A 26236-nucleotide genomic window follows, 5' to 3' on the forward strand; every position below is an offset into this window, starting at 1 on the left:
GGATGGTCATCCCAGGCCCCAAGGGCCTTGGAAGGGCCTCCAGGTATGCCAGGTCTCCCTGAGGTCTTGGAGGGCTGGGCCTGTCCCGGACCGATCTTAGCATTTGGTTCAAAGTCAGGCCAGGAGGGACGCCTGGGTGGCTCAGCGGTTGAGCATCTGCCTTGGGCTCAGAGCATGATTCCAGGTCCCAGGATTGAGTCCCACATCGGGCTCCCTGCAGGAAGCCTGCCTCTCCCTCTGCCTGTGTCTATCTGTCTGTCTCTCTCTGTCTCTCTCTCTCTGTCTCATGAATAAATGAATAAAATCTTTATTAAAAAAAAAAGAACAAAAAACAAAGTCAGGGCAGGAGCTCTCCCTGCCAATTGACGCCAACCCCGAGAGGACTCAGAAACACCCTGCTCTCAAGCCAGCCAGCCCTGCACAAGTAACTGACACAGAGAGCCTGCTGTTCAGCCTAGGGTGCCTGGCCTGGACCCTGACTGGCATGGAGAAACCACAGTGCTGCATGACTGTAGTTTATTTTTGCAACTTTTTTTTTTTCCTGTAGATCTAAGGGACCATTACCATCCTCAAGATACAGAACATTTCAATCCGTCCGAAGGTTTCCCTTTTGCCTCTTCCATCTCCTGGCCTCAGGGAACCCCTGGTCTGCTCTCTCGCTGGTTTGGCCTTCTCCACCAGCGTGTCATATAAATGGAATCACACAGTATCCAACCTTTCACTTAGTGTAGGTGGGTCTGAAAGCCTGAGTGCTGGTCCAGCCATTCCCCCTGGTTCCCTGGACCTTCTCCTTAGCCAGAAACTGGGAGGGGCTGGCTGGGTCGTGCCTGAGCTTGCTTCCCACCCTGGGATTCTAGACCCTGACACCTGGCAGTGGCCTGCGGGGGCACGCACAGGATGACTAGCCCTGCAGATCAAGCCGCCTGGGGCACTGAAGTGCACTCCCATCTCTTTCATAATGAGACTCTCTTCTCTCTTCTTATCCTTTTCTCTCCTATTTACCAAACCAAACATTGCCATACAAACCATGATGTGAGGACCCACCCACTATGGTTTATGTACGCACATCCCCATTTTGCCTTCAAGGACCAGAGCTCTTTCCTTGCCAGTGTTATGACAAAGCAAGTGTTGGATTTTAAGGGGAGGATGAAAGGGGGATCAGTTGAGCTAGCACGCAGTTGTGAACACTTCACCGTGAGAGGTCAGTTTTCATTATTACGCAATTAAAAGAGATTGAAATCCGATGTCAAATAAAAACACTCAAACCAAACCAAACCAAACAAAAAAACATGGCACCATGAAAAACCCACATTTTAGATTCGTCTATGCTACACGCTTGTGTGTATCCAAAATCTGTTCCCTTTACTGCTGAGTGGTAGCCCATTATGGTATATTCCCTGTACGCATTTATTCCTATACCAGTTGACAGGGATTTGGGTTGTTGATAGTTCGGGGCTATTGTGAATAAAGCTGCTGTAAATGCTCGTATCTTGGTGTGGACGTACGTTTGAATTTCTCTTGGGTGAGCTCTGAGGCTTGGACTTGCTGAGCCTTATGGTCCATTTACCTTTATAAGAAATGACAGGACACTTTTCCTTTTTTTTTTTTTAATTTATTTATTAATGAGAGAGAGAGGGAGGCAGAGACACAGGCAGAGGGAGAAGCAGGTTCCATGTAGGGACTCGATCCCGAGTCTCCAGGATCACACCCTGGGCTGAAGACACTTTTCCAAAGTGGCTGCAGTCTTTTGCAATCCAACCAGCCATATGTGAAAACTAGCTGTTCCACATCGCCACTTGCACTTGATCCTGTCGGTCTTTTTCATTTTAGGCATTTTAGAGGTGGAGAGGTGGTCTCTTGTTGGGATTTAGATTCGCCTTTGCCTCCCGAATAATGATGTTGAGCATTTTTTCCTGTGTTTATGTGCTACTTATATAATCTTTTTATAAGATGTAGCTGTTTAAATCTCTTGCCCATTTTATAATTGGGTTGTTTGTCTTTTTATACTTGAGGTGTAAGTGTTCTTTACATGTTCTGGATCAAAATCCTTTGTTAGATATATGTATTTCGAATATTTTCTCTCAGTCTGGCTTGGCTTTTCATTTACTCAGTGGGATCTTTCAAAGATCAGATGTATTTAATTTTTCAAGTGTTTCAAAAAAATTTTTTTTTCAAGTGTTTCTGTCATGATTTGTGCTCTTGGCGTCCTAAAAAAAAAAAAAAAAAAAAAAAAACTCTGCTCTCCTCAATGTCATAAAGATTTTCTCCTGTTTTCATCTAGAATTTTTATGGGTTTTGCTTCTAAATTTAGGTTGGTGATCCATTTCAAGATAATTTTCATCCCTCCAACAAAATCTTTTATGGCAAATTATCATAATAGTGAGCATTTATATAGCACACACTACATGCCTGGCACTATTACAGAACTTATCAATACTAACTCACCAAATCTTCATGATACTTCTCTAAGGTAAGTACTATTATTATGTCGATCTTACAGATGATGTGATAGAAAATTCAGACACCTAGAAGTTAAGTAGTTTGCCCAAGGTCACATGAGTAGTAAGTGTTGGAAATGGACCTCAGACCCAAGTTACATGGCTCCTAGTCTGGGTGCCTGACCGCTACAGCCCCTTGCTGTACTAACTAAAGTTTTAATGTGAGCAAAACCAGACCTAGGTTCTGCTTTCATGGAGCTTACCACCAAACAGGGGAGAGAGATATTTATGTAATGAATACTCAAATAGAAAATTAACAACTGTGAAATCTCCTAAAAGAACAAATAATAGGGAAATGTGATCAAGTGAGGAAATTTAGAGAAATTTTCCCCAAGGAAATGAAGATTGAATTTAGATTGGGAGAAAGAATGATGTTCGTTAGGCAAATAGGACACAACAGCAGAGTGTGTCAGGCCAGGGGACCACATTTGTTCCCCAGGAGGAAAGACCAGGCAGGAAGTTATGCACCCTGGATGTTGGATAAAAACTCTCTTCAGAACAATCATCAACAGGGATGGCAATTTTTATCGTCTTTTCTCTCTCCACCTATTCATCCCATTGCCCTTGAACTAGAATAACCAACTCATCGTGGTTTGACAGGACAGTTGCTCACTCTATCTTGAACCTATTAGGAACAGAATGTGCCTGTGACCTTGGAACCACTTTACAAAAAAGTAAGCACCATTATCCCTAGAGTATTCGAGTACAAATGGAAAACTTTCCTGAAATAAATAAATAAATAAATAAATAAATAAATAAATAAATAAATAAAACTTAAAAAAAGGAAAATTTTCCTGAACAGCATAGTCTTTTTTTGAAAGACCAAAAAAAAAAAAAAAAAAACAGCATAGTCTTTTTTTGAAAGACCAAAAAAAAAAAAAATCTGATTCTAGCCAGAGTTGCAGGGGAATATAGCCTAAGAAGGTTTGAGGGAGCACCTGGGCAGTTCAGTTGGTTAAATGTCTGACTCTTGATCTCAGCTCAGATCTTTATCTCGGGGTTGTGAGTTCAAGCCCCACATTTGGGTTTGGGGAAAAAAAAGAAGAAAGTTTGGAAGAAAAAAAATTTCCAACAAAAAAAACATAGCCTCTATACTTACTTTCTTCCTTAATCTCCAAGGAGAAATTGATTGTAATCTCAGGCTACAGGATGGTTAGCAAAATCAGGCCAAAGTAGACAAAGTAAACAGAATAAATCAGACTTGTGAAAATAGCTTTCCTTCCATCCCTTGCCTCATCATCTTATTTCACAACAAAATGGTGATGGGCAAAATTCAAGATTGTGGCAGTCAGAGAAGCATTCCTCACCACAGCCTTGGGCAGAATCTGCTTATCACCAAAGATCAACAACAGCTAAGAGCTGAATCTCCAAAGGCCCAGCCACAACTAAACTCTTATTTAAGTTTTCCCATCCTGTCCTCACGCTAGAAATTCTGAAGTCAGCGTTGTGCATGTACGAATCACAGGCCTGACCACAACAGCCAGGGAAGAGCTTTGGCTACATTTATTTCATAGGTTCCTTCCATTCTGAACAGAGGACATTACTGGGGGGCGGTGGGGTGGGGTGGGGCTCAGAGTTATCATGAAATTATGGTCTTTCAGAGGCTCCCTCTCACTAACCCCAGGTCTGGGAATATTTTCAGCAGTGCATGTTATAAAGTTACAAAGGTATAAAGTTAACAAATGACACACAAACACACAGGATTGCAATTTAAATAATAAATATGAAGATATTTCACAAACAACTCTGCGAGGAGCATATTAATACCTGCGGCTCCAGTATTATGCACTCGTGTCCTGAGCATCAGCCCTGAGAGGTGCTCAACAAAACAAGGAACTAAGCAAAGGCACCTAGCCCAGGTATCAGGGGCAGAAGACAGAATAACAGCCTCCCATTGAGACCTTCTACTGCAGAAGCCTTGGTTCTCTCCTGAGCCAGCTCAGCTGCCTGCAGTCACCACCTAATGATGTCCTTACCCAAAAGAAAATGAAATAATTCATTCCTGTATGAAACATTAGGAACTCTCAAACCTGGGGGCTGACTTAGGAATGGAGAAATTATTTGCCGCAAGGAACCTAATATTAGAAATGCAATGGCTGTACCCAGCTTCCGCTTCCAACTGATTTTGAGGAAGCTTCGCTGCCCCCAGGAATTTGCAGTCATGCACAGGGCAGCCCTGAGCCTCTTTAGCCCACCAAGCCGCCTTCCAGGTTACAGGGGATGACTCCCACAAAGGAACCGACCTTTTACCTTGAATAGTCTCCCTCTCAAAACCACAGCCTCATCCCCAGATTCATATCACTGGGGTGCCTTTATCGCTTCTAAAGACAAGAGAAAATAACATTTGTAGAAGACACACTCGGAGAAGGAGCTACTCCTATCAAATACAATTGGAACACATTCCCCCCGACCCCCCCACCCCCACTCATAACAGAATCATTGGGTTTTTTCACAACTTGCTCACAGAGTTGCTGTAAGGTTTCAATGGGTCAGTACAAAGAAGACTGTTAGGAAAGTGCCTGGCACAGAGAAAATGCTCAATAAATATTAGCTTAAAAAGTGCAGAAAAAAAAAAAGTGCAGAAAATCAATTTAGATATATATGCATACCTAAAGAGATATCCACAAGCTCACACCTAAGGAGCTAACAATTCTACTTTCGAAAATCTATACTAAGAAAATACTCATAGATTTTTCCAGACAAAGATTTATGTATAAAGATGGTCATCAGGGTATTGTTTCTAATAGAAAAAAAAAAAAGAAACTTGAAACTACCTGAATGTCCAACAATAATGGAATAAGTAAACAAACGATGCCACTTTTCAGAAGCATGATTTTGAAGAATTTGTAGCGCTATTAAGAAAATTATCTTGACAGGTAAAGAGGGATATGAAACCGTTTGCATAATATGATTTCAATTTTGGGCACTCCAAAATAAATATCTATGGAACTCCATAATAAAAGATTAGAAGGAACTACTCCAAATATTACTTGTGTTTTTGTCCCAGTAGTGAGATTCTTTCTTCATTTTCAGCAGTTTTCAAATTATATGTATATATACATAGACATCAAATGTGTATTAATTCTACAAATAAAATATAAAACAGTTAAGAAGCTATTTCAATTCCACAATTTAAAAATAAGTAACATGAGGTTCTAGACTAGGCCAGTGGCAGGGGACAGAAAAGATAATCATGAGGCTGAGTCCTCAGTATTTGGTGACCCATGAGGGTCACCAAAGGGACAAAGAGAACATTCCAGAACAGCTCTGAACTTTCTAGCTTGAGTAACACAATGGACAAATAATTGTGTTTTGCACCACAATAGGAAATGTAGAGAGAAAGGAAGAAGAATGAGTTGGAAGGAAGGAAAATAAATTCAGTTGGGCCTCACTGGGTTGGCAGTACTGAACAGATCCCCTGGTAGAGGTGCTCGGTCAAGAGCTGGCTACATACAGGGCTTAAGCCTGGGAAAGAGTTTGGTATACATGTGGGTGTGGGCAACAGCTGTGTGTCCTTGATGCCATGGCTTGGCTGAGAATGCACTAGCATTCTCTGTGTTCTGTAGAAGGGGCAATCAGACTTGGCTCCCATGGAGGCTCAGACCCTCGGGCTCTGGAGCTCTATTCCTTCCTATAACCCAAAATATTACGTGAGTTGGCCCCTGTCTCCCTCGGTCACAGAGACTACTGCTGGATTATAGTGAAGAGCCTCACAGAGATTCACTGTGACTTAAATGCTTTTTGGCACTGTGGTTGCAACTTCTGTTGAGGATGGCTGAGCACTCTCAGGGTCAACCACATAAAACCTGCTACCACATATTTTGTAGGAATGATCTTCAAGACAGTGGCCACTGGGCAAGGCTTCGCCCAGTGGCCTCTTTTCACAATAACACATAGGGAAACCATCTCAGGCTTCAGGACCAGCAAAGTGTGAGCAACTGGACACCATGAATCCTATAACTGCTCCTGTTTCCCTCTCTGATTCGGCCAATAAGAAGCTCCAGAATAAAAGCTATGGCCCATCTTCAGCAACATTAGATGATCACATCACATGAATTTTAGAGCGCAAATCTGTTAGCATTTCTCTCTTTGTTGTTTTATTACCCTTACTTTCTCCTTGTCCCAATCTGTTCAACTATGCATCTTTGCAAATGTCTTTAAGTCCAAAATTTTCTTCTGTGTCACACCCACCCATTGATTCCATCTCTATCTCCTGGAATTGCACAAGGGAATTCTCAGCCCTCTTCCCTACAGCAGCCTCTTTGAGCCTCATGTCCTCCACTAAATCTTATTTTTTTTTTAGGTACCAGAGCCTCACGTTTTTCAATAGTTTGTCCTAGATGTGAGCTCCTCAGGAATCTTTCATCCTTCTAGACTCAACTGATGGGGCAACTGATAGGGGCAGGCCCTATTCAGGATGTCCCTCCACTGCAGCACTTACAGCAACCACAATGACTGGTTCTCATACTGACCACTCTCACTGGACTGGGGACTCCTGAAAAATAGAGGCTGTGCCCTATGTGCCTCCAAATAGTACCTAGCCAAGGCCTGAGGCATAATATATGCTTCGTAAGTTTTTGTGGAGGAAATAAATGAATATATACACATGTATACGTAATTTCCTCACTCCTATATGTGCTATAAGAAAGCCAAGCTCCCAGGAAGAAGAGGGAGAGCCCAGTTCTGTTCAATGTTTATGGGCCTTTATATCTGACAACTCCTTTTTCAGAGCACTCTCCTGAACAGCCTTGAGGCCCTAGGCTCCGGGGCCAGAGCTTACTCTCCCAGCTAAATCCAGAGTAAATACACATAAGACAGAATTGGTCCTGTGAGGGCAACTGGAATAAATTTTTACAGAAAGAAAGAATTTCACAGATCAAAAATGCAAGATGCCGCATGCTCCAATTCGTACTTATTTTAACAACACAGCCTTACATAGGTGCTAATTATGTGTCAGGCATTTTTCTGAGCTCTTCACAAATATCCTACTTAATCTTTGTAACAACTTCATAAGATAGGCACTATTTCTATCCCCATATTGTTTTCATATATAGTCTTCTTAGCATTTGAGTCGGTTATCCTAAAACGAAGGAAGATGTAGCTCTTCAGTCACTAAATAAAAGAAAATTAGTTACATTTAGTTAACACCAGTGCATGAATGGCTGACAAATCAAATCTGAGCCTTTGATGTCAGAGCTGGATGCCACAGAACGCATCATTCACTAAGCATTTATTGAGCACCTACCAGCACTGCCCTCCACGAGCTCACAGCCTGGTGGAGAAAACAGCACACACCTCAACAAATAAATTACCAGGCCCCATGACAAGCACATTCGAAGCAAGGACCCAATACAGTGCTGACAGCAGGAGGAAGTAATGATCTCTGGCTAGATGAGAAGGCTTCCTCCAGGGTGTGATGTGTGAGTTCCATTTTAATGGATGGTCCAGGGCTCACCAGGAAGCAGCAGAGGCAGAGAGGGGAGTGAGAGGGCAAAGGTAGGGGGAACCGTTGGCAGTAGGTAGCAGGAGGGGAGGAGCTGAGGAATGAGGGATTATCACCGGGGTGGTGGCCTTGGCTGCTATACCACAAAGCTCAAAATCACTAATGGATATGAGAGCTATTCCTGTTCTAGGAAGATTCTTTGAGCTGCAGCATGAGGGAGGATGTCAAGATCAAATAGAAAGAGAGAGACACAGAGAGAGATGTTAGGGAGCTGTCACAATCAATCAAGAAACAATGTGCACCTGAGCTAGGGCACTGGCTTCTAGGGATATTCGGGAACTCAAAGCTTCAGACTGATTGGAAGGCTGGTGTAGGAGTGCAAGGTGACACCCCAGCTTCCATTTAGAAGACCAGGAGGGTGGTGCAGCCAGCGAAATGGGGAGCGTGAGCTGGGAGTTCCCAGCAGGGATGAGGATAAGCTTGGGAAAGCCAAACTGGGCAGCAGACATTTTCTTAATTATCACAGCAGTTATTCAGATTCTCACTCACATCTCCTTTTAATAAAATATGATGCGTTTCATTCTGTCATCATGGTGAAAAATCATTGCCCTTTGCTGGAAATTAATAACCTTTCAAATTAATAACCTTTGGGTAGGAAAATTGGTTTCATTAATACCTCCCCTCGTACTTTGTGGGTTCATCATCTCTCTATCCTGCTGTCCCCTGAAACCAAAAGCCCAAGACTTATTGTTTGAGAAGTCTGAATGACTTTATAAGCTCAGAATGAATGATCAGGATCCTTAGTAATTAGGTTCAACTGAGTTCACTGACCAAAAATGCTGGTGCACCCCCAGCCTCCAGAGAGCCACCCTGGGCTAGAAGGGAGGATGAGGGCATCCTCCACCAGCACTTGGCCTGATCTCTAATCTTGGCACAAAAGATGCCACCCACCTTGGTGCCCCCGCCCTGAGAACACAGCGCCTCTCTGGGCCTCCCCCTGCCCCGGAGCAGAGGTGTCTGTCCGGGCAATAGCATGGCCTTGCGTGGCAGCTGTGCAACTGCTCATCACTCCAAAATGTCTCAGGATTGGCATCTGGCTCCCCCAAAAGAAAGACTAGAAGGCATTTTGAAAAAACAACAGAAGGTAAAAATCTTAAAAACAATCTTTCTCCCCCCCCCCCCATTCTTCCAGTCTTTGAAAGATTCTGAATGGATATTCAATTTATCCTTTTCTGCTGAAAAAATCCTTAGCAGCAGCCTTATCATCCAGGGCATAAAGTCCAGCCTCCCCAGCCTCCCAGGGCCCCAGACACCCCAGCTGCCCAGGCTTATCGCGCTCCTCCTTGTGCCACAAAGTGCCACCCTGGGAGCCCGAACTCTCCCGTTCCCCTGCTCCCTCCTACCATCCACGCTGCCCCACAAGCCCTTGTCCATCCTTCCAGACAAAATCAGCATCGTTTTCCCTGAAGAGTCCTCCCTGAACGTCCCTCCCTGCATCAAGCAGAATCGGCCACTCCTGAGATCCTCTCTCCGCCCAAGCCTACCTGGTCCGTGCAAGGCTACACGGTATAATGAGTCTGCATGTGAGAACAGGCTGGACTACATGAGTAAATGCATAGTGTCATCTAACTAAGGTGCTCTATCCACTGTCTCTGCAGCATGTAGGCATGCAGGCAATTGGAATCAGAGGGAGCTGGGTTCAAATTCTGACACCACCACTTATTGACAGTGTGATTTGGGGTGAAATACTCATTCAACTGCCTCTTCCGTATCCCTATTGTCCTAGAGGTCCTCCAATATCTGGCTGGCTGATCCCATAGTCAGGATGGCAGGATGGAGGACCTGGCCCCCTCTACCTCTCTATTGGGTTCTTGTAGGGTCACCCTTCATCATCTCCCAAGGGAGAAATGGGCATTCTGCTGTGGGGTTCCCCAAAAGCTGTGGTTCATGCCTACCTCCAGCACCTCATAGTAACCCCACTGGCTGGTACCCTTAGAAACCTTTGGGTTGTCCCAGAGCCAGCAGAGGTGAAACAGATGCCAGGGTAAAGCACTGTCCCCAATCTTACATTGCAGAGCCATTTGGAAGAAGATTGAGAGCTGCTGAGACAATGGAAGCATCGCAGGAGACAAAGACCAGATTCCTGCTTTTTGAAGAAGAAAGGGATAAGGGCTGTCAGATTCAACTGAATCACCCAGACACGTTACAGCAGTGTGGCTTCAACTCCTCTCTGCCCCTGGTGATGATAATCCATGGGTGGACGGTAGGAAATGCTGACATGCCTTTTTTTTCTCTCTGCATGTACATTTTCTGCTTTTCTCCTTCACGTGTCCAATTTTAATAAAAAAGATAGGGAGCCAGTGATAACAACTTCATGCACTGTATTTGTAAAGTACATTCTAATTTTCCGAGTACCTCCCCACACAGGATCTCATTGATTATCTCAATTCCATGAATAAGCAGGATAGGGAAAGTATAATTATCTCCACGTTTCAGATGATAAAATGTGACTCAAGAAGGTCACATAGCACATGAGGACCTAGAAGAGGTTGCGGTCCAGGAAGGTGAATCTGCCTGTTTCAGATGGGAAGCCAAAAGACATAGTCTCCCAATGAAATGCTGTGCCCTAAGATTTAAATGCAGCTGTGAATACCAGAAACCCAACTGGCAGTAGTTCAAATAAAACAAAAGTTTGTTTCCATTTCACACAACAGTCTAGAAATATGTCATCAAAAACTGGATAAATGGCTTTGGTCAATGAAGTCCTCAGGGACCTGGTTCATTTCCAGCTTACTACTCTGCCGTTCTTAGAGTGAGGCCTTTGTCCTTATAGTCCAAGATGGGAGCCAGAGCACCAGTCATCACATCTTTATTCCAGGTAGCGCTATTAGTAAAGGGCAAACACAAAGGAGTCTAAGAGCTGGGTTTGTTTGTTTTTTTAACAGCTTTATTGAGATATAATTCACATACCATAAAATTCATCCATTTAAAGCCTACAATTCAATGGCTTTTGGTATAAAAGTGTGGGGTATTTTTTAGGTTAGCTGCCCAGAAGCATCTGTGAAATGCTTTCACTGACATCCATTGGCCATACCTAGGTAAAAAGATGACTGAGACGTGTAGACTCTTAGAGAAAATGTAGTCTTTTAGGGACGCTAAAAATCCCAGACAAAGGGGAGAGAGAATGTTGTGGGCAATGGTTGAAGTCAAACTACGCAAGGAGTTGTCTCCAAGAGGAATTTCTGCCTCCCTGATTCCAACCAACCCACAGTTTGAAGCTTAGTTCACGACTTGAAACCTCCAGAGATTTGGGGATCTGTTTCGTGACTTGGAAACCTTTCCCTGCCATCTACTTGAAAAAAATTCTTGAAACCCTCATCTGTCCTACCGTAGAAAGCCAGTTGAGCCCGTCTACCCACCCGCCACTCTTTCCACATTTATTCACTGAAAGCCTGCTATGTGCAGGCTCAGAGCCTTCCCATGAACAATACAGCCCCTGTGCCTGGCCTCACGTGGTAGTGGGGAGCCACGCGATGCCACATGGGTATAGCCACGAGGTGGGGTGCTTGCCATCGCTAGGGGGAAAGCAGAGGCACCTATAGCCTGCTAGCAGCTTCCCCCTAGGATTAAAGGATGCCCTCCCTAGGGATGTGGGGGTTCCACACACCCCAAGGTCAGCAGTTGAGGTGGTGCTGGGCTTTCCTCCCCTTTAGAAGGGACCTCACATAGATCGAGGCCCTACTACAAGTTAGGCCCCTTACATGATACATCAACTCATTGAATCCTCCCACCTCCCAACGAGGTGGGTTACTATCTTTTGGAAGAAGAAACCGCCCTCAGAAAGGCTGAGCAGCTACCACAGTCACACAGCCAAGAACGGACAGAGATTCAAACCCAGAACCCTCCCGCTCTGAGCTCACGGTCTCAAGGACTCCCAGTTCCCTGGGCCTTTGTCAGAGGGGTCTAAGTGGGTCTGGTCCTCACCTGATGAAACCTGTTTGAAAGGAAATGAGAGATCAGCCACAGAAAAGCTCTTCCGTGGGAACCGTGGAGGAGGAAAGGGATTAGGAGGCCAGTCACTAGAGAAGAGTATCCAGTTTCTTCAGCTGCTTTGGCCAAAGGGACTTTCCTTACAAGAAAAGAGAGAAGGTGGGAAGGAGGAAATGCAGCCGGAGGACAGATCTGGGCAGGGGCGCAGTGAGAAGCTGGACCCCCCAAGTCAAAAGCTCTACACACAGCAGAGCTGGAGCTTCTTCCCCCTTCTCCCTGTGCTTTCCCCTCTGACCCTGTCCCCCTCACTCTGCCTCCACTCACTCCTCCTGCCCCCCTTACCTTTCCCGGCCTCCTCCCCACCCTCCCTGCCTTCCTCCCTCTGCCCTTGCTGTCTCCTCCTCCCTCTCCTGCCCTCCCCCTTGCCCCCCCCCCCACCACTTAGACTCCAGCAACACCCACCTGCCGTAGCTCCTCCCACTCCCCTGTGCCTCCTTCCTCTCCTCTTGGCCTTGGCTCAGGCTGCCTGCCTTGTCTCCTGCCTACAGTGTTCTTCTCCTTCTTCTCCTGCGGAACAGTATCCATGATATATGGGGTGCTCCAAAAATACTTGTTAACTGAATTAATACCTCGTTCACAAATGCAACATGAAGATAGGACCCTTACGAGCGTCCTTTCCCAGAATGAGCTCTTCATTCTTAAAATCCAGATGGGAACATAACTACCACCCTTAGTGACAGTAGCAGCAAGAGCTGCGTCATTGTGTCAGTAACCACTAATGTAACTCTGCGTAACTCTGTTTAACTCACATTTACGGAAAGCTTGCTGCGTTCCAGGTGCTGTTCTAAGTGGTCACAGTGATTAACTGATCTCATCTTCGCAGCAGTCCTGGAGAAAGGCCGCTACTGTTAGCCCCACTTTCCAGATGTCCCCATCTGGAAAGTGGTGTAGGGGAAAGTTAACCAAACTCCTAACTAACTAAGAGAGTCAGGATTTGAACCCAAGGTGCTCTATCCACATGGAAAGCCCTGGGTGCATATTCATAAGTGGTTGCACTTGACCCCTGAATGAACTGCCCACGTCATCAGCATTGTTCTCCAGCCTCTCCTCCCCCTCATCTCCATCCCCCACTCCCCTCTGGTCTTCAACCACACCAGATTCTTCTCCCTGCAGATATACCACAGGGCCCTCTCGTGATTCTGCACCTCTGCAGTGCTCTTCCTTCTGCCTAGACCACCCCAGACACCCTGCCCCACATTCACCAGCCCACCCTTATCCTGAGAAGTGAATTCCTATTTATCCTGCAGACACAGCACAAATGCTTTGTTCCATGGACTCATCAGGAGTGCCCAGCAAGTTGGTTCTCAAACAAGGCGCACACACAGAAAGACTGTCTATGAATGCGTATTGAGCTCCTGCCATGCTGCAGCTCATGGTGCTTTATTCCCTCACGAGCAAGCATATGCAGGGTGGGAGCAGAGCTGGGATTCAGAACTGTGGCTGAGCAGGCCTCCCGGGCAGGGAGGTAATTGAACTGACCCTTAGAGGATAGGTCAGCTCGCAACTCCTGGTTGCAGAGACTTTCCCATTATTTAAGGCTCAGAAACTCTTAAAATAGGAGCATGTTAAGAAAATCGTTCTCAGCTGGAGGCCAGGGGGTAGCCCCCAGGGGTCATTTGGCAAAGCCTGAAGACACTTTTGGTTTTCACAACTTGGAGGGGGAAGAGTGCTCCTGGCACCTACTTGGTAGAGACAGAGATATTGCTACCTGTCCTACAGTGCACAGGACAATCCCCACAACAGAAAGTATCTGGCCCAAAATGTCAGTAGTGCCAACGACGAGCAACCCTACATTAAGCCCTTTCTTTTGGAAAGAAGGATCCAGCATTAATTAGCCAAGAGTTAAGAAAGAAATAAAAAGGGGGTGAACAGGGAGAAAGAAAAAACTAGTGCAGCACCCCCTCAGTCCCCTCCCAGTTAAGCTGACTACTCTGCCGGCCCTCCGCAGGTGGACGGCCTCCTGGAAAGCTGGATTTGGCAGATGGTCGCCGCACTGAAATCTGGACTGGCCCAGCCGGTGAACGTGGTGCTGGCTGACTGGCTCACCCTGGCCTACCACCACTACACCATCGCCGTCCGCAACACCCGCCTTGTGGGCCAGGAGGTGGCGGCTCTCATCCTGTGGCTGGAGGTAAGGCCCGCCCTCCTGCCTTCCCTCCCTGCCTCTCCCTTCTCCTAAGACTAAGTGAATTAAGCTGATCTCCAAAGCAGCCTGGACAGGAGAACCATTCTGCTAAGCTCATAGGAATGGGAGGACACAGGGTGGGGATGGGACATTGGGGCTCTCTCAGATGCCTTGCCTGAACCCCTATTTTGCAGAACTATCTTCCCTCCCCCATCCACTATCTCTTTTATGCCCACTCCCTTGGATGAGCTAAGGGATCTAAACACACCCATACACCATCCAACCCATAGAAATGAACAGGATCACTGCACCGGGTGTTAGCATCCTAGTAAATGGCAGGCAAGCGGGGGGCAGCAACACCAGGAGGGGTCCCAGGTAGCTGAGCCGGAAAGGTGGGCGCTAGCAAAGTATGGAGCCAGTGTGGGTCAGGAGGATGAATTAAGCACCTCACTTGCCACTCGGCACAAAGAATAAGGTGGGAGCCCAGAACAAGCTGGACCCACATAAGGCTTCTATCTGGCAACTCTTGCCTGGAACCATATTGCCTCTGTCTTCCAGGAATCTGCCCAATTTTCTCGAAGCAATGTTCATCTAATTGGGTATAGCCTGGGCGCACATGTCTCAGGATTCGCTGGCAATTACATCGGCGGAAAGCACAAGATTGGGAGAATTACAGGTAACGGTGCCCAATACCTACCGTGGGGGTGTAGAGCAGGAACTCCTACTACAGTCCTGTAATTATTGCCCCTGCTTTGTGCAGTGCCCCTGCTCCCCAGAGGACTGGCTGCACTGTTCCAAACTTGCCCACTGTCCTAGACTGCTGTTCCTCGAGAATTCAGAGTAAATCACAGCCCCAACTCCTATTGCCTTTTCTCCAACGGGTTCCTTCATACATATATCTTTGTACCAGGAAAGAGTTCATTTTCCAACCTATAGTTTAGGAAGCCCAATATGAGTAAGCTAAAGGATCACAGCCCAAAATGTGTGGTAACGTGGGCCACATTTGTACCTTAGTTTCCACATTTACGAAACACATGGGTCTAATTCTGGGACCCATTTGAAAAGTGGGGAGGGGGGTACACTAAGTTGGAAATGGCCCCAGATATCCAGGAAGAGCTGGGGCTGTGCAAGAAGGCCTTTCCTCCCAGGTATCCTTGACACCAACCTCCTCTCCCAGCACTACCCCACAGTGCTGTTTCAAAGAACACATCTGATCAGACTGGTCCCCAGCCAAGTCCCCAAGGCCCACAGATACCCACAGGATGAAATTCAGAAAGCCCAGGGGCACCTGGGTGGTGCAGTCGGTTAAGCATCCAACTCTTGGTTTTGGCTCAGGTTGTGATCTCAGGGTCATGAGATCCAGCCCCGCCTCAGGCTCCACGCTCGATTAGGAGTCTGCTTGACTTTCTCTCCCTCTCCCTCTCTCCCTCCTCCCCCTGGGATTTGTGCATGTTTCCTCTCTCTCTCAAAATAAATAAACCTTTTAAAAAGGAAGGAGGGAAGAAAGAGAGAAAGAAAGAAAGAATGCCAGCCAAGGCCCTTCTCAGCGTGGTGTTCCAGAGTTCTGCAACCTCTCTTCCCGCTGTCCTCTTCCTGTAGTCCCAGGCTTCCAGGGCAGTAGGTCTTTCTCCACTTCATGAACACACCATGGCCTCCTGTGCTTCTGGGCCTTTGCATGTCCTTTTCCCTTTTCCTGGAATATCTTTTTTTTTTTTTTTAAGACTTTTTCCTTCTATTTGAGAGAGAGAGAGAGCTTGAGAAGGGAGAGAGGGAAAGGGACAAGCAGACTCCCCACTGAGTGGGGAGCCCAACACAGGGCCAGATCCCAGGTCTCTGAGAACATGACCTGAACCAAAGTCAGACAGTACCAACAGAGCCACCCAGCTGCCCCTTGCCTGGAATATCTTACCACAACTTATCCACCCAGCCCCAGTTTACCTTCCAAACTCCTAGTCATCCGTTAAGACCCAGCAGGCTAAACTAATACTCTACAGGTTAAAACAGTTCAAAGGAAATTTAAGATGAATAGCATTGTTGTGACTTAAATAAATAAATCTTTAAAAAAATTATTTTAGAGAGAGACAGAGAGAGTGGGGAGAGGGGCAGAGGGAGAGAATCTCAAGCATACTCCACACTGAACATAGAGCCCAACCTGGGGCTTGATCCCACAACCCATGAAATCATGATCTGAGCCGAAACGAAGAGTTGGATGCTCAACCAACTGAGCCACTCAGGCGCCCCGTGACCCCATTTTATCAAGTAAGACCATTTTTGGCAGCTAATATCTACTATTACCATTACTTTGCCAAAGAAGAGGTTGGTTTTAATATAAAGAAAGATAGGAATAATGGCAGACATTTAAACGAAATAAATTTGTCATTACAAGGACTCACTTCCTCATCCTTACCTTTTGGATCTTGCTGGTAACCGGGGAGACCTGGTTCACAGGCCACTATTTGCACACCCCACTCTGTGATATAACCCTCAACAGGCTGAGAGTGAGCAGACCTTCCAAAGAAAGCCAGTGAGGCCCATCACCAAGCAACCGGGCCTAGAAGGCTGAGTCAGAATCGCAGAAAAGTGGTACCAGGCCCAGCACCCTCTCCACTCTGGCTGGGGTCATGGGTCACATCAGGCATTATTAGCCAGGCCCACTCATGACAGAGGCAGCAGGACAGCTCATTACTCCTGTCATCTCATACTCAGCCCCATGAAGAATGGAATATAAATCACACCGAGACATCTTTCATTTGTAACTATGGGTGAGAGCTAGAGACAGGCGCTGTCAGTGCCCCTTGTCAATTCCTTCACCCCCAACAGGGATGGAAGCCAGGGCTGATAGGAGATGTCAAAGGGTCTTCCAGGGAAGGTGAAGGAAGAAAGACAGAGGAAAAACCTTGAGCGTACAAATACTCCCCCACTACAGCCAGCCGGGAGCTGCCAGTAGTCTCAGCACACACATCTGTCACTTGACCAGGGCTCTAAGCCGTCCTGTTTGCTCACATTTTCACCCGGGAACAGTGATGTCCCAAGGCTGTTCTGGACATTCCAATGAAATGACATTGCTGTAGGAGAAAAGCCAGCTTGTTGAGGGAAATTATTGACAACACACAGGCAAATAAATTCCTTCTCTGATGGGTGGGTTAGAACTACTTACAATAAGCACAGTGGTTTTTGTATGCAAACAGATGCTCTTGAAAGTAGCTTGAGAGGTACTTAAAATTGATTTACTTAAATAAATCAAGCATTCCCTCATAACCTTATTCCTACCGCTGGATCGTTCCTGCAGACCTCTTTCCCCATAGATAATGCACAGCCCGCGTCTAATTTTCGGCATCATGAATTACTGTGGTTTTACTGCGAAAAGGTTATAGCAAGATTTTCGAGAGAAAGATTATCCCCCAGGATTTTCTTCTTCCTGCCAGCTCATGAATGTGTAATAACATCGAAAAGCTAAAAGGAGCCTCCTCCATTCTTCCCACCTAACCCTTAGCCCTGCTTTCCTATTAGGGCTGGACGCTGCAGGCCCTTTGTTTGAGGGATCTTCGCCCAACGACCGTCTTTCACCAGATGATGCCGATTTCGTGGACGCCATTCACACCTTCACCCGGGAGCACATGGGCCTGAGTGTGGGCATCAAACAGCCCATAGCACACTACGACTTCTACCCCAATGGGGGCTACTTCCAGCCTGGCTGCCACTTCCTAGAGCTCTACAAACATATTACCAAGCATGGCTTAACTGGTGAGAAAGAAGGCCCGGCCCAGACCACTAGCCTGCACTGGCTTACGCCCCTCACACCCCATCCAGGGAAGCTCCAGTTCTGCGGGACCCCAGGAAGGGTTCAGCAAGGGTGGGGGCCCAGGGTGGATGGTCTCCAAGCCCACTCAGCGGGAGGGCTCGTGGGAGTGTCCCTCCAGCACGCCCTCCTCTTAACTGGCAGGGGTCACTGGAGCCCAGGCTCTGACAATGAGCTGGGGGCACCACCAGGAATCCCTACTTCTTAGTTCTCCCGGTGTACCCAACAAAGTCTCTTCCGGGGCACTAGCCCTTCTGAAAATGGAGTCCTGTTGCCTGTGGTTATTCCTCCTTCTCTAGAAGCTTCCTCACCCGGGGAGCTCCTTCTATTCCCAGCCACATGAGGAGGTACTTAATAGATCCTTGAACTACAGCTTCTTGATCCTTTAATCAGCTGGTCCTACGGGACCTTACGGGGATCCTTCCAATTCAAAATTCAGTTCTAAACATGTCTTGGTCACTTCCTTCATCTCAGGGCAGGAGGAGCTGGATTGTGGCCTTATCTGGGTTGTGATCCCACTTCTCTCTCAAATCCTACACTGAAACATTAACATGCACATCGACAGCGCGCACAGTATTTAAGAACAAGACTGTCAGCAAAAATCATACATTCCCTAGGTGTTCCAAATTTCTCATTATTATAAAATATCATCTTGATGAAAACATGCCAACTCACGCCAAGCCAACTGGAGGCCCCCACCCCCACCCTGCCACGTACCTCCTTCTCACCTCCATCATGCAAAACCAAACTGAGCACACGCTTTCCGGTGATGACATCACCACCTTCACCTCTCCAGTATCAGAATGACCTTCACATTCAACATTATCTCATCTTGGCTGGACTCCCAGCCTGCCACCCGCCCACAGCTGAGAGAACCTTCTGGGAACTTCCCCTCGTCATTCCTCACATGCCCCTCATGTCATCACCCCTCCAGCCATCCACAGGGCCTGTTCCATTCCGGGCTGACCACCCAGACCTCCTCCCAGATCCACTGCCTCCCAAAGCTCAACACAGGCCTGGTATCTAGTAAGTAGCTGCCTGGTGAATACATCTCTGCTAGTGCCATTCACTCTTCTGTGCAAACCTTCAAAGTGGTGAAACCACGTACATTTATTTCGTTTGCCCAGTTTTGCTGTGGTTTTTCTCAGTTTTCTTCGCCTTTAAGTTTAAAAGCGATCCCCTCTTGGGGTGGTTCTCACCATGCACCTGAACAAAAGGTAATTTGGTAACGCTTTTCCATCCATCCCCTATGGGCCAGGTGAGCTGGAATGAGTGAATGCCTTTGAAGCTCACTTTTCTCATCCAGAACAGCTGCCTCGAGGAGCTGTGGCAAGATGTAGGGAGTGGATGAGTAAACACTCAGCATAGCACCTGCCTCATAGTAGGTGCTCAACAGATGCAGCAGGAGACCAAGAGCGAAGTGTCTAGTCTTGGCATTTAGCCTTCAGACACCGGGGGAAAATAGCTTTTGGCAAAGTTACCTGTGCTGTACCTTCACATTAGGTATTTTGCACGCCTTGTGTGATTCTTCAGCATCCTTGAGAATCATCTATTAAAGACTAGGTTAAGATTTGGAGAGTGTAAAAAAAAAAAAAAAGTAAAAAATCCACGGTAGATAAACTTCCTAACCTTGCTGTTTCAAGATAGACCCATGCAGACCTGGTCACTAGGATGATCCTTCTAGAAGCCAATCCCCTTGCTGGTTTTACAGGCCAGCTACCCAACAGAGGCAATAGCTGCTTTAGGCAGAGGGCAGACCTTGCAGGAGAGGAATCAGCTTTCACCAGAACACTCGCCAAGCCTCAGGAGTACCTTGGCACTCATTCACTAGCTTGGTGAGGAAAAGAGGCACTTCACGCAAGCCTATTCCAGCTAACTCAACCCAAGGCATCAGCACTTGCACATCTTTAGCCATTTAAGACATGAATTTTTTTAAAATAAATCACCCCACTCTGTTTTCTTAAATAATTCAGTGTTTTCTTAGTGACCTAGGCTTCCAGCTAAAACACCAGGGTGCCCTCAGGAGCCCTGTGGTGCCTGGGCTGACATCTCTCCACCACATGGCCGAGAGGGCTCTACTCCTGGAGTTTCCAGGCCGTGATTGCTTCCCACTGTCACAACCCCAGCAACCCCAGCCCTCCTCCCCAACGGGCCACTGATGGGCGCTGAAAGCAGGACAATGCTTTGAGCGGAGGGCCCTTTGGGCTGGAGGGGTGACGACGGCCTCCCTGCCCTGTGTTGCAGCCATCACTCAGACCATAAAATGCTCCCACGAGCGGTCGGTGCACCTCTTCATCGACTCCTTGCTGCATCCCAGCCTGCAGAGCACGGCCTACCAGTGCGGCGACATGGACAGCTTCAGCCAGGGCCTGTGCCTGAGCTGCAAGAGAGGCCACCGCTGCAACACGCTGGGCTACCACGCCCGCCGCGGGCCGCAGAGCAGGAAAAGCAAGAGGCTCTTCCTCGCCACGCGCGCCCAGTCCCCCTTCAAAGGTGAGCGCGGGTGGCCCAGGGCGCAGCTCCCTCAAGCCTTGTCCTGGACCCGCTTCACGCTCTGCTCTCTCCGTCTTTCTTCCTTCCTCTTCTTTCTTTCTTTTTTTTTTTTTAATTTAAATGCAATTAGCCGACATGTAGTACATCATTAGTTTCAGATGTAGTTTTCAATAATTCATCGGTTGCCTGCAACACCCGGTGCTCATCCCATCGCGTGCCCCCCTTCCTGCCCGTCACCCAGTGGCCCTGCCTCTCAGTGTTTCTGAAACCACAGAGCCCAGATGGCGATGTCAACACAGCCTCTCTCTCCATTCCCAAGAGCATGTCCCCCGGGCTGCCGAGCAGCAGGAGGAAAAACCTTGATCCTTTCTGGAATAATCCTTGCATCGGCCTCTCTTCATGCACTTCCAGGGTCCCCCAGGATGGTAGACCTGGAGGGCCCTGGGCAGATCCCTCCACCACCCAGGTCTCCTGGGGCAGGAACCTGGATGCATCTGCGAACCCCCGCTGGAGCCCAGTGCTTTCCAGCTCTGCTCACAGCATCTGGGACCCAACGAGGCTCCAGGCTATGTCTGTGGCCCCTCATTTCCTCCAAAGTTTGGATCCACTGATCATCCGGGGTATCTCTGGCTTACTGAGCCTCCCCCCCAAAGATGAAGCTGGGCTTCCAATTTTCCTCATCAGATCCTTAACCTCAAGGCAGAGGCTGAGCCCCAGTCCCTCCCTGGGTGGAGCTGGAGGTCAGAGCTGTGCTTCTTCGGGGGCTGAAGCCAGTAGGGAAATGCTCCACTGAAGCCTGAGTCCTCCAGGAGTGAACAAGGTGGCACCTGTCACCAGTAACACTGCTGTCTGACCCTTTAAACAGCTCGTGGGTGACTTAGCGTCCCCGCTGTGTCACTGCTCATGCTCACCGGTGCCTGCCATTGGGGCTTTACCAATATTTGCAGGTGCAGAAGGTGAACACACTGTCAGCCCCGCTTTGCATTTGCACAGCGTTTTGCACGAAACAGCAGACGCGGCCGTCACCTCTTTGCAGTTCCTGCAGCAGCCGGCAAGGTTGGCAGGGCTGGTTATGATCTCATCTTGGGGGGGGGGGTGCACAGCTTGGGGGGACCACCACCGTGGCCAGGCAGCCTGGAGGGGGGCCGAGCACCAGGTGCATCCGACTCCAGGGCTGTGCTCCTCTTATTAGCACACTCACAGTTTCAAGCTCCCAGGCGATTTACTTTTTACGCACAGGATTCCTGCTTATCTGAACTTCTGCTCTCCAGCCAGCTTTCCCTTCCGTGAGGCCCGGGGGTGACCGAAGTTTGGGGCAGGCAGGAGCACCCGGTGAGGGCGGGCCCTTCCTGCCTGAGGGGTCAGCGGGGGGGGGGGGGGGGGGGGCTACCCTTCCCCGGTGGAGGCCGAGGTACCAGCCCAACCAGGCCGAGGAACTTGGAAGGCCTCGTGCTGCAGAGAGCTCCCCCAGGCAGGCTGCCAATTAGACACTCGTCTGGGTTCACCAGCTCCTCTTTGAAATGCCAGAGCTGCCCCGAGTGATTAAGCCCCTCCGATAATCACATTTCCCTGGATCCACTTTCAATCGTGGAACGTGAGCGTTTCCAGAGGCTTTTCTCCCCTGCCGTTTTGCAGACGCAGACCCCAGGCCCAGAGGGGGGAAGTCCTTTGCCCAGGAACACAATGTGAATTCTTGGCAGAGTCAGCATGTAGACCCAGACCTCCAGCCAATTAGTTGAGGGATTTTATTTAACCCCAGGAACCTGCCCCTTGTCTGTTTGTGGGGGTGAAGGAGGGAGGGGAGAAGAAGGGGAAGGTTTTGCTCTCTCCTTGAGCTCAGCCAGGAAGAGAGGAGGCTACTCGTCACCTTCCAGGGCTTTGGGGTGGGGGGGTGCCTGAAAGAGGAGCTTGGTCCAGCTGGAGGACATCTACTGGGGGCTTGGAGATGGGGAGGGAGGCAGGCATGCCTGCAGAGGAGGAAGAGGGGAAACGGAGACCAGTAGGCATAGCCAAGCTGAGTTCCTCCCTTTTGCCAAGGACCTAGCTGCTTGACCAGCACACACTGCTAGTGTGAGCTCACAAGGATCCCTTTTCAACGAAGGAGGGCCAGAGAATTGCATTAGGGCAGCACCATCCCACCCTAGCAGCTACCCAAAACCAATGTGTTCATCCATTCTATTTATTCTTCAAGCATAAATAGAGCGAGAGTAGTCAGAGTCCCTACCTCATGGGGCTCACTGGGGACCAGCCCCCTCCACACATGCATGCTCAACACCATCCTAGGAAGACAGGCCGTGATTCCCTTAGAGACAACCACTCAAGGGCCTTTATTGCCAACTACTCATCTTGCTCCAGATGATTCTGATGAGCTGAGACCCCCCTGAGGCCAACAACACGGGGGCTGTGCGGCAGAGCTGCCTGAAACTGGTCAGAACCCATCTCGACCCCTAACAGAGGCTCTGTGACTTGCACTGCACCCTCCCCTTCTCTGGGCCTTCCAAATTCTCCCACCATTCTGTTTGAGTCCTTCCAATGAGCAAAATCCTAATCTTTTCGCTAGTGAGAAGTAGCATCCCTAGAGTCACATTAAGCTGCCCAGGTTATGACTGGAAATTGTCCCCAGGTGAGACGCCACCCGTTCGGGAGCAGCTGCTTATGGGATGCTGCAGTCCGTATAACCCTACGTCACCCGGTATGGTAGCTGGGGCTAGTTAAATTACTTAGAATTAAATGCAATCAAACGTTCAATTTCCCAATCACACTAGCCACCTTTCAAGTGCTCAGATACGTGGCTGCCATACTGGAGAGCACAGAAATGGATCACTTCCACCATCACAGAAGAAGTTCTGTTGACAGTACTAGGCACAGGCCTTTAATCTAGGTCACCATAACTACTCCTTTTTCCGCCCATCATGGTCATGATCATTTCTGACTTGCCCCCTCCCCCGACTATTTCACTGGCATTTGATGAATACTTACAGATTCTTAAAAGAGACTTGCCCAGCCCTGGCTACAGAGAACCCGTAATTCATATTTTTCGAGAACATCTAATTGTACGATATATTTTAGTGCGGGATCTGGCTGGGCAAGATAAACAGGGCCTCCGGACTGTAGCCTCACAACGGGTGACTAACTTAGTCCTCATTCCTTTGGCTCCTAAGATATTTCAACAAAACCATCAAAGGGTCTGTTTTCTGCACCCACTCGCCAGAACCCGGTGCTCACTGGGAGAGTACGCAGCAGCGGAAGAGCACCAGGAAAGTGACACAGGCAGCTAGGGCCCACTTCCATTTTCATGCTCCCAGGAAGAGCCCTCACCAGTCTGGGAGCCTGTTTTTTAAAAGAGAAGGGAAGAAAAAAAAATAAAATAAAATAAAAAATAAAAGAGAAGGGAAGGAACATATCCAACCTGAGGGAGTTCTGCTTAGCAAGCGCCTTATCTCATTAATCCTCTAGCAGTGGGACAAGGCCACTGGGAGTGGGGGGGGACATGGCACTTATGGGGGCCTATTCCATCCAGGCTCTACACTGGGTATGTTGTGCAAACTATCCCCTTTATCATATAATCCTCACAACAGCCCAGACAGAGAGGCAGAGGGACAGAGACTGAGATGGGTGGGGGTAGGGACTGATTATGGTGAACTTTCCAATAAATGGAGAGTCTGTGAGTAGCCAGTGTAGTGCTTGCTTGACCCCAGGCTGCCCTGATTCACGGCCCTTACTCTTCCACTCCACACGGCCTCCACATGGCCTCCACATGGCCTCCACACAGCCTCCACACGACCACCAACGCCAGTCCCTCCCTGCAACTCTCCCTCTCCTCCGTCTCTCTCTCTCACTGCACTCTGGGCCTCATTCCACCTTAGAGGACTTGGCTTGAGTACTCTTTCCTTCTGGGTGAGACAACAAACCAACTCTGACTTGGGGGAATCTGGCATCGGCTTTTATCCACTATTTTTTTTTCTTTTAAGATTTTATTTATTTATTCATGAGAGACACACAGAAAGGCAGAGACATAGGCAGAGAGAGAAACAGGCTCCATGTAGGGAGCCCGATGTGAGACTCGATCCCAGGACCCCGGGAACACACCCTGAGCCAAAGGCAGACACTCAACCACTGAGCCACCCAGGCATCCCTTCGCTACTTATTTTGGAAGGTTTTCACTAACTTCCAGGGAGAGATCTGGAAAAAGTACTGGATGTAGTAGAGCCAGTGCAGGCTTGAGATTGGGAAGAAGGAGTGTCCAGAATTTAGCTTTGCTGTCAACCATATAGGTGACCTTGATCTAGTGACAAAACCTATGTGGGTCTCGGTTTCTTCAGCCACAAAGTGATTGTGTGTGGAGGAGCACGGGGGTGAAGCACTAAAACTGACACCTATGGGTGCAGCTCAGGGCCATGCCTGGTCAGCTCAGCATGTAGGAAGGGGAATAGGTGCCACTGGGTTAACACCATCTAGAACCTGGGCTCTTTTATATATGCCATCTCATCATATCACATCCTCACAACAGCCCTGTTCGAGTCCTCTATTTAAAAAAGATTTTATGTATTTATTCATGAGAAACACACAGAGAGAGGCAGAGACACAGGCAGAGGGAGAAGCAGGCTCCCCCGGGGGGGAGCCCGATGTGGGACTCTATCCCAGGACCCCAGGATCATGACCTGAACCAAAGGCAGATGCTCAACTCCTGAGCCACCCAGGTGCCCAGAAATGCAAGTTCACTTTTAAACTACTTGGGGTCCCTTGCTGAACCACTCAGGTGTCCCAAGAGTCCTCTTGATGCCCATCTTACACATAAGGAAATTGAGATTCAGAGAGGCTAGGAATGCGCATGACCACGTGGTGGTGGGTGGCAGAGAGAGAACTCCAGGACCTCAGCTGAGGGCCCTTATTGCCCTCCCACAGGAAGCACAAACAGGGGGCAGTAGGATGCCAGTCAGCACAACACTCTTTACCACACACACACACACACACACACACACACTCACTCCTCCAATCCTACCCCTAGCGGAAGAGGCAGCTGCCTACAGAAAAGGCCAGCATCCAATCCCATGACATCAGGGTATAAGGGAGGAAATGTTTTCCTCTACCCTTTTTAGGTTCTTTTGGCTCATCTATCAATTAAGTTGACATAAAACAGATTAACAGGAGAAAAATTTTAATTTCCTGTGTACTAGAGCCTCACAGAGACGTGAGAGTTGCCAAGAAGTCAGGCAGTTGAGGCCTGTCTGCCATTCTGAGCTAAAGAGAAGGGGGTTGGGGCTGTGGGGCTTCAAAGAGAAGGAAGTTAAAGCACAAGAAGATGGGAAGAGCCAATGTTTGGGAAACAAATGTTTGTCGCAGCATGCAGAGACGGTAGGACGCGAGGAGGAAGCAACAGGCCCTGAGCTCCGGCTTACCACACCTCATAGCCCAGACTCCACAGCTGGCTGTGGCAGGAGCTCTCTTCCTGGACTAGGCCTCCTATCTAAATTCTTAGAAGCAGATAAGCGGGAGGTAAAACCTGAGTCTTTTGGGCTTTGATTGTCTTTGGCTGCAAATAACCCACAGGTCAAAGTGGCACATTTGGGAGACGCTCATTCTGAAGCGCTGCAAGGATGTCACACACATGGTGCTGTGAAGCCCAAATGTGGCCACCAACATAAGCACGTAGCTGCACAATACGCAAGCTCCCAAAACCACCTGCGCCTGCCGTCCTTCCTCCAGCCTGCTCTGAGCGCTGGGCCCTCGCCGGGCAACCCCCACACCGTCCCGTCCTCAGGACATCCACTCACTGCCCACGATCCACAGCCTCCCTCTCGAGGCAGAGGCATCCCGTGTCTAGGAAC

General features: G+C 48.3%; 1 protein-coding gene across 1 annotated transcript in view; it reads left to right on the forward strand.

Moving 5' to 3' along the window:
- Window positions 1-26236, forward strand: part of LIPC (lipase C, hepatic type) — a 152422-nt gene that overhangs the window by 114080 nt on the left and 12106 nt on the right. The window contains exons 3-7 of the mRNA XM_025999557.2: window positions 10017-10204; window positions 13940-14122; window positions 14675-14792; window positions 17627-17860; window positions 20160-20408. Of these exons, the coding sequence (XP_025855342.1) occupies window positions 10017-10204; window positions 13940-14122; window positions 14675-14792; window positions 17627-17860; window positions 20160-20408 (972 nt within the window). The remainder of the gene's footprint in view (window positions 1-10016; window positions 10205-13939; window positions 14123-14674; window positions 14793-17626; window positions 17861-20159; window positions 20409-26236) is intronic.

Source organism: Vulpes vulpes, chromosome 15, assembly GCF_048418805.1.
Source record: "Vulpes vulpes isolate BD-2025 chromosome 15, VulVul3, whole genome shotgun sequence".
In the NCBI taxonomy this organism is placed as follows: Eukaryota; Metazoa; Chordata; class Mammalia; order Carnivora; family Canidae; genus Vulpes; species Vulpes vulpes.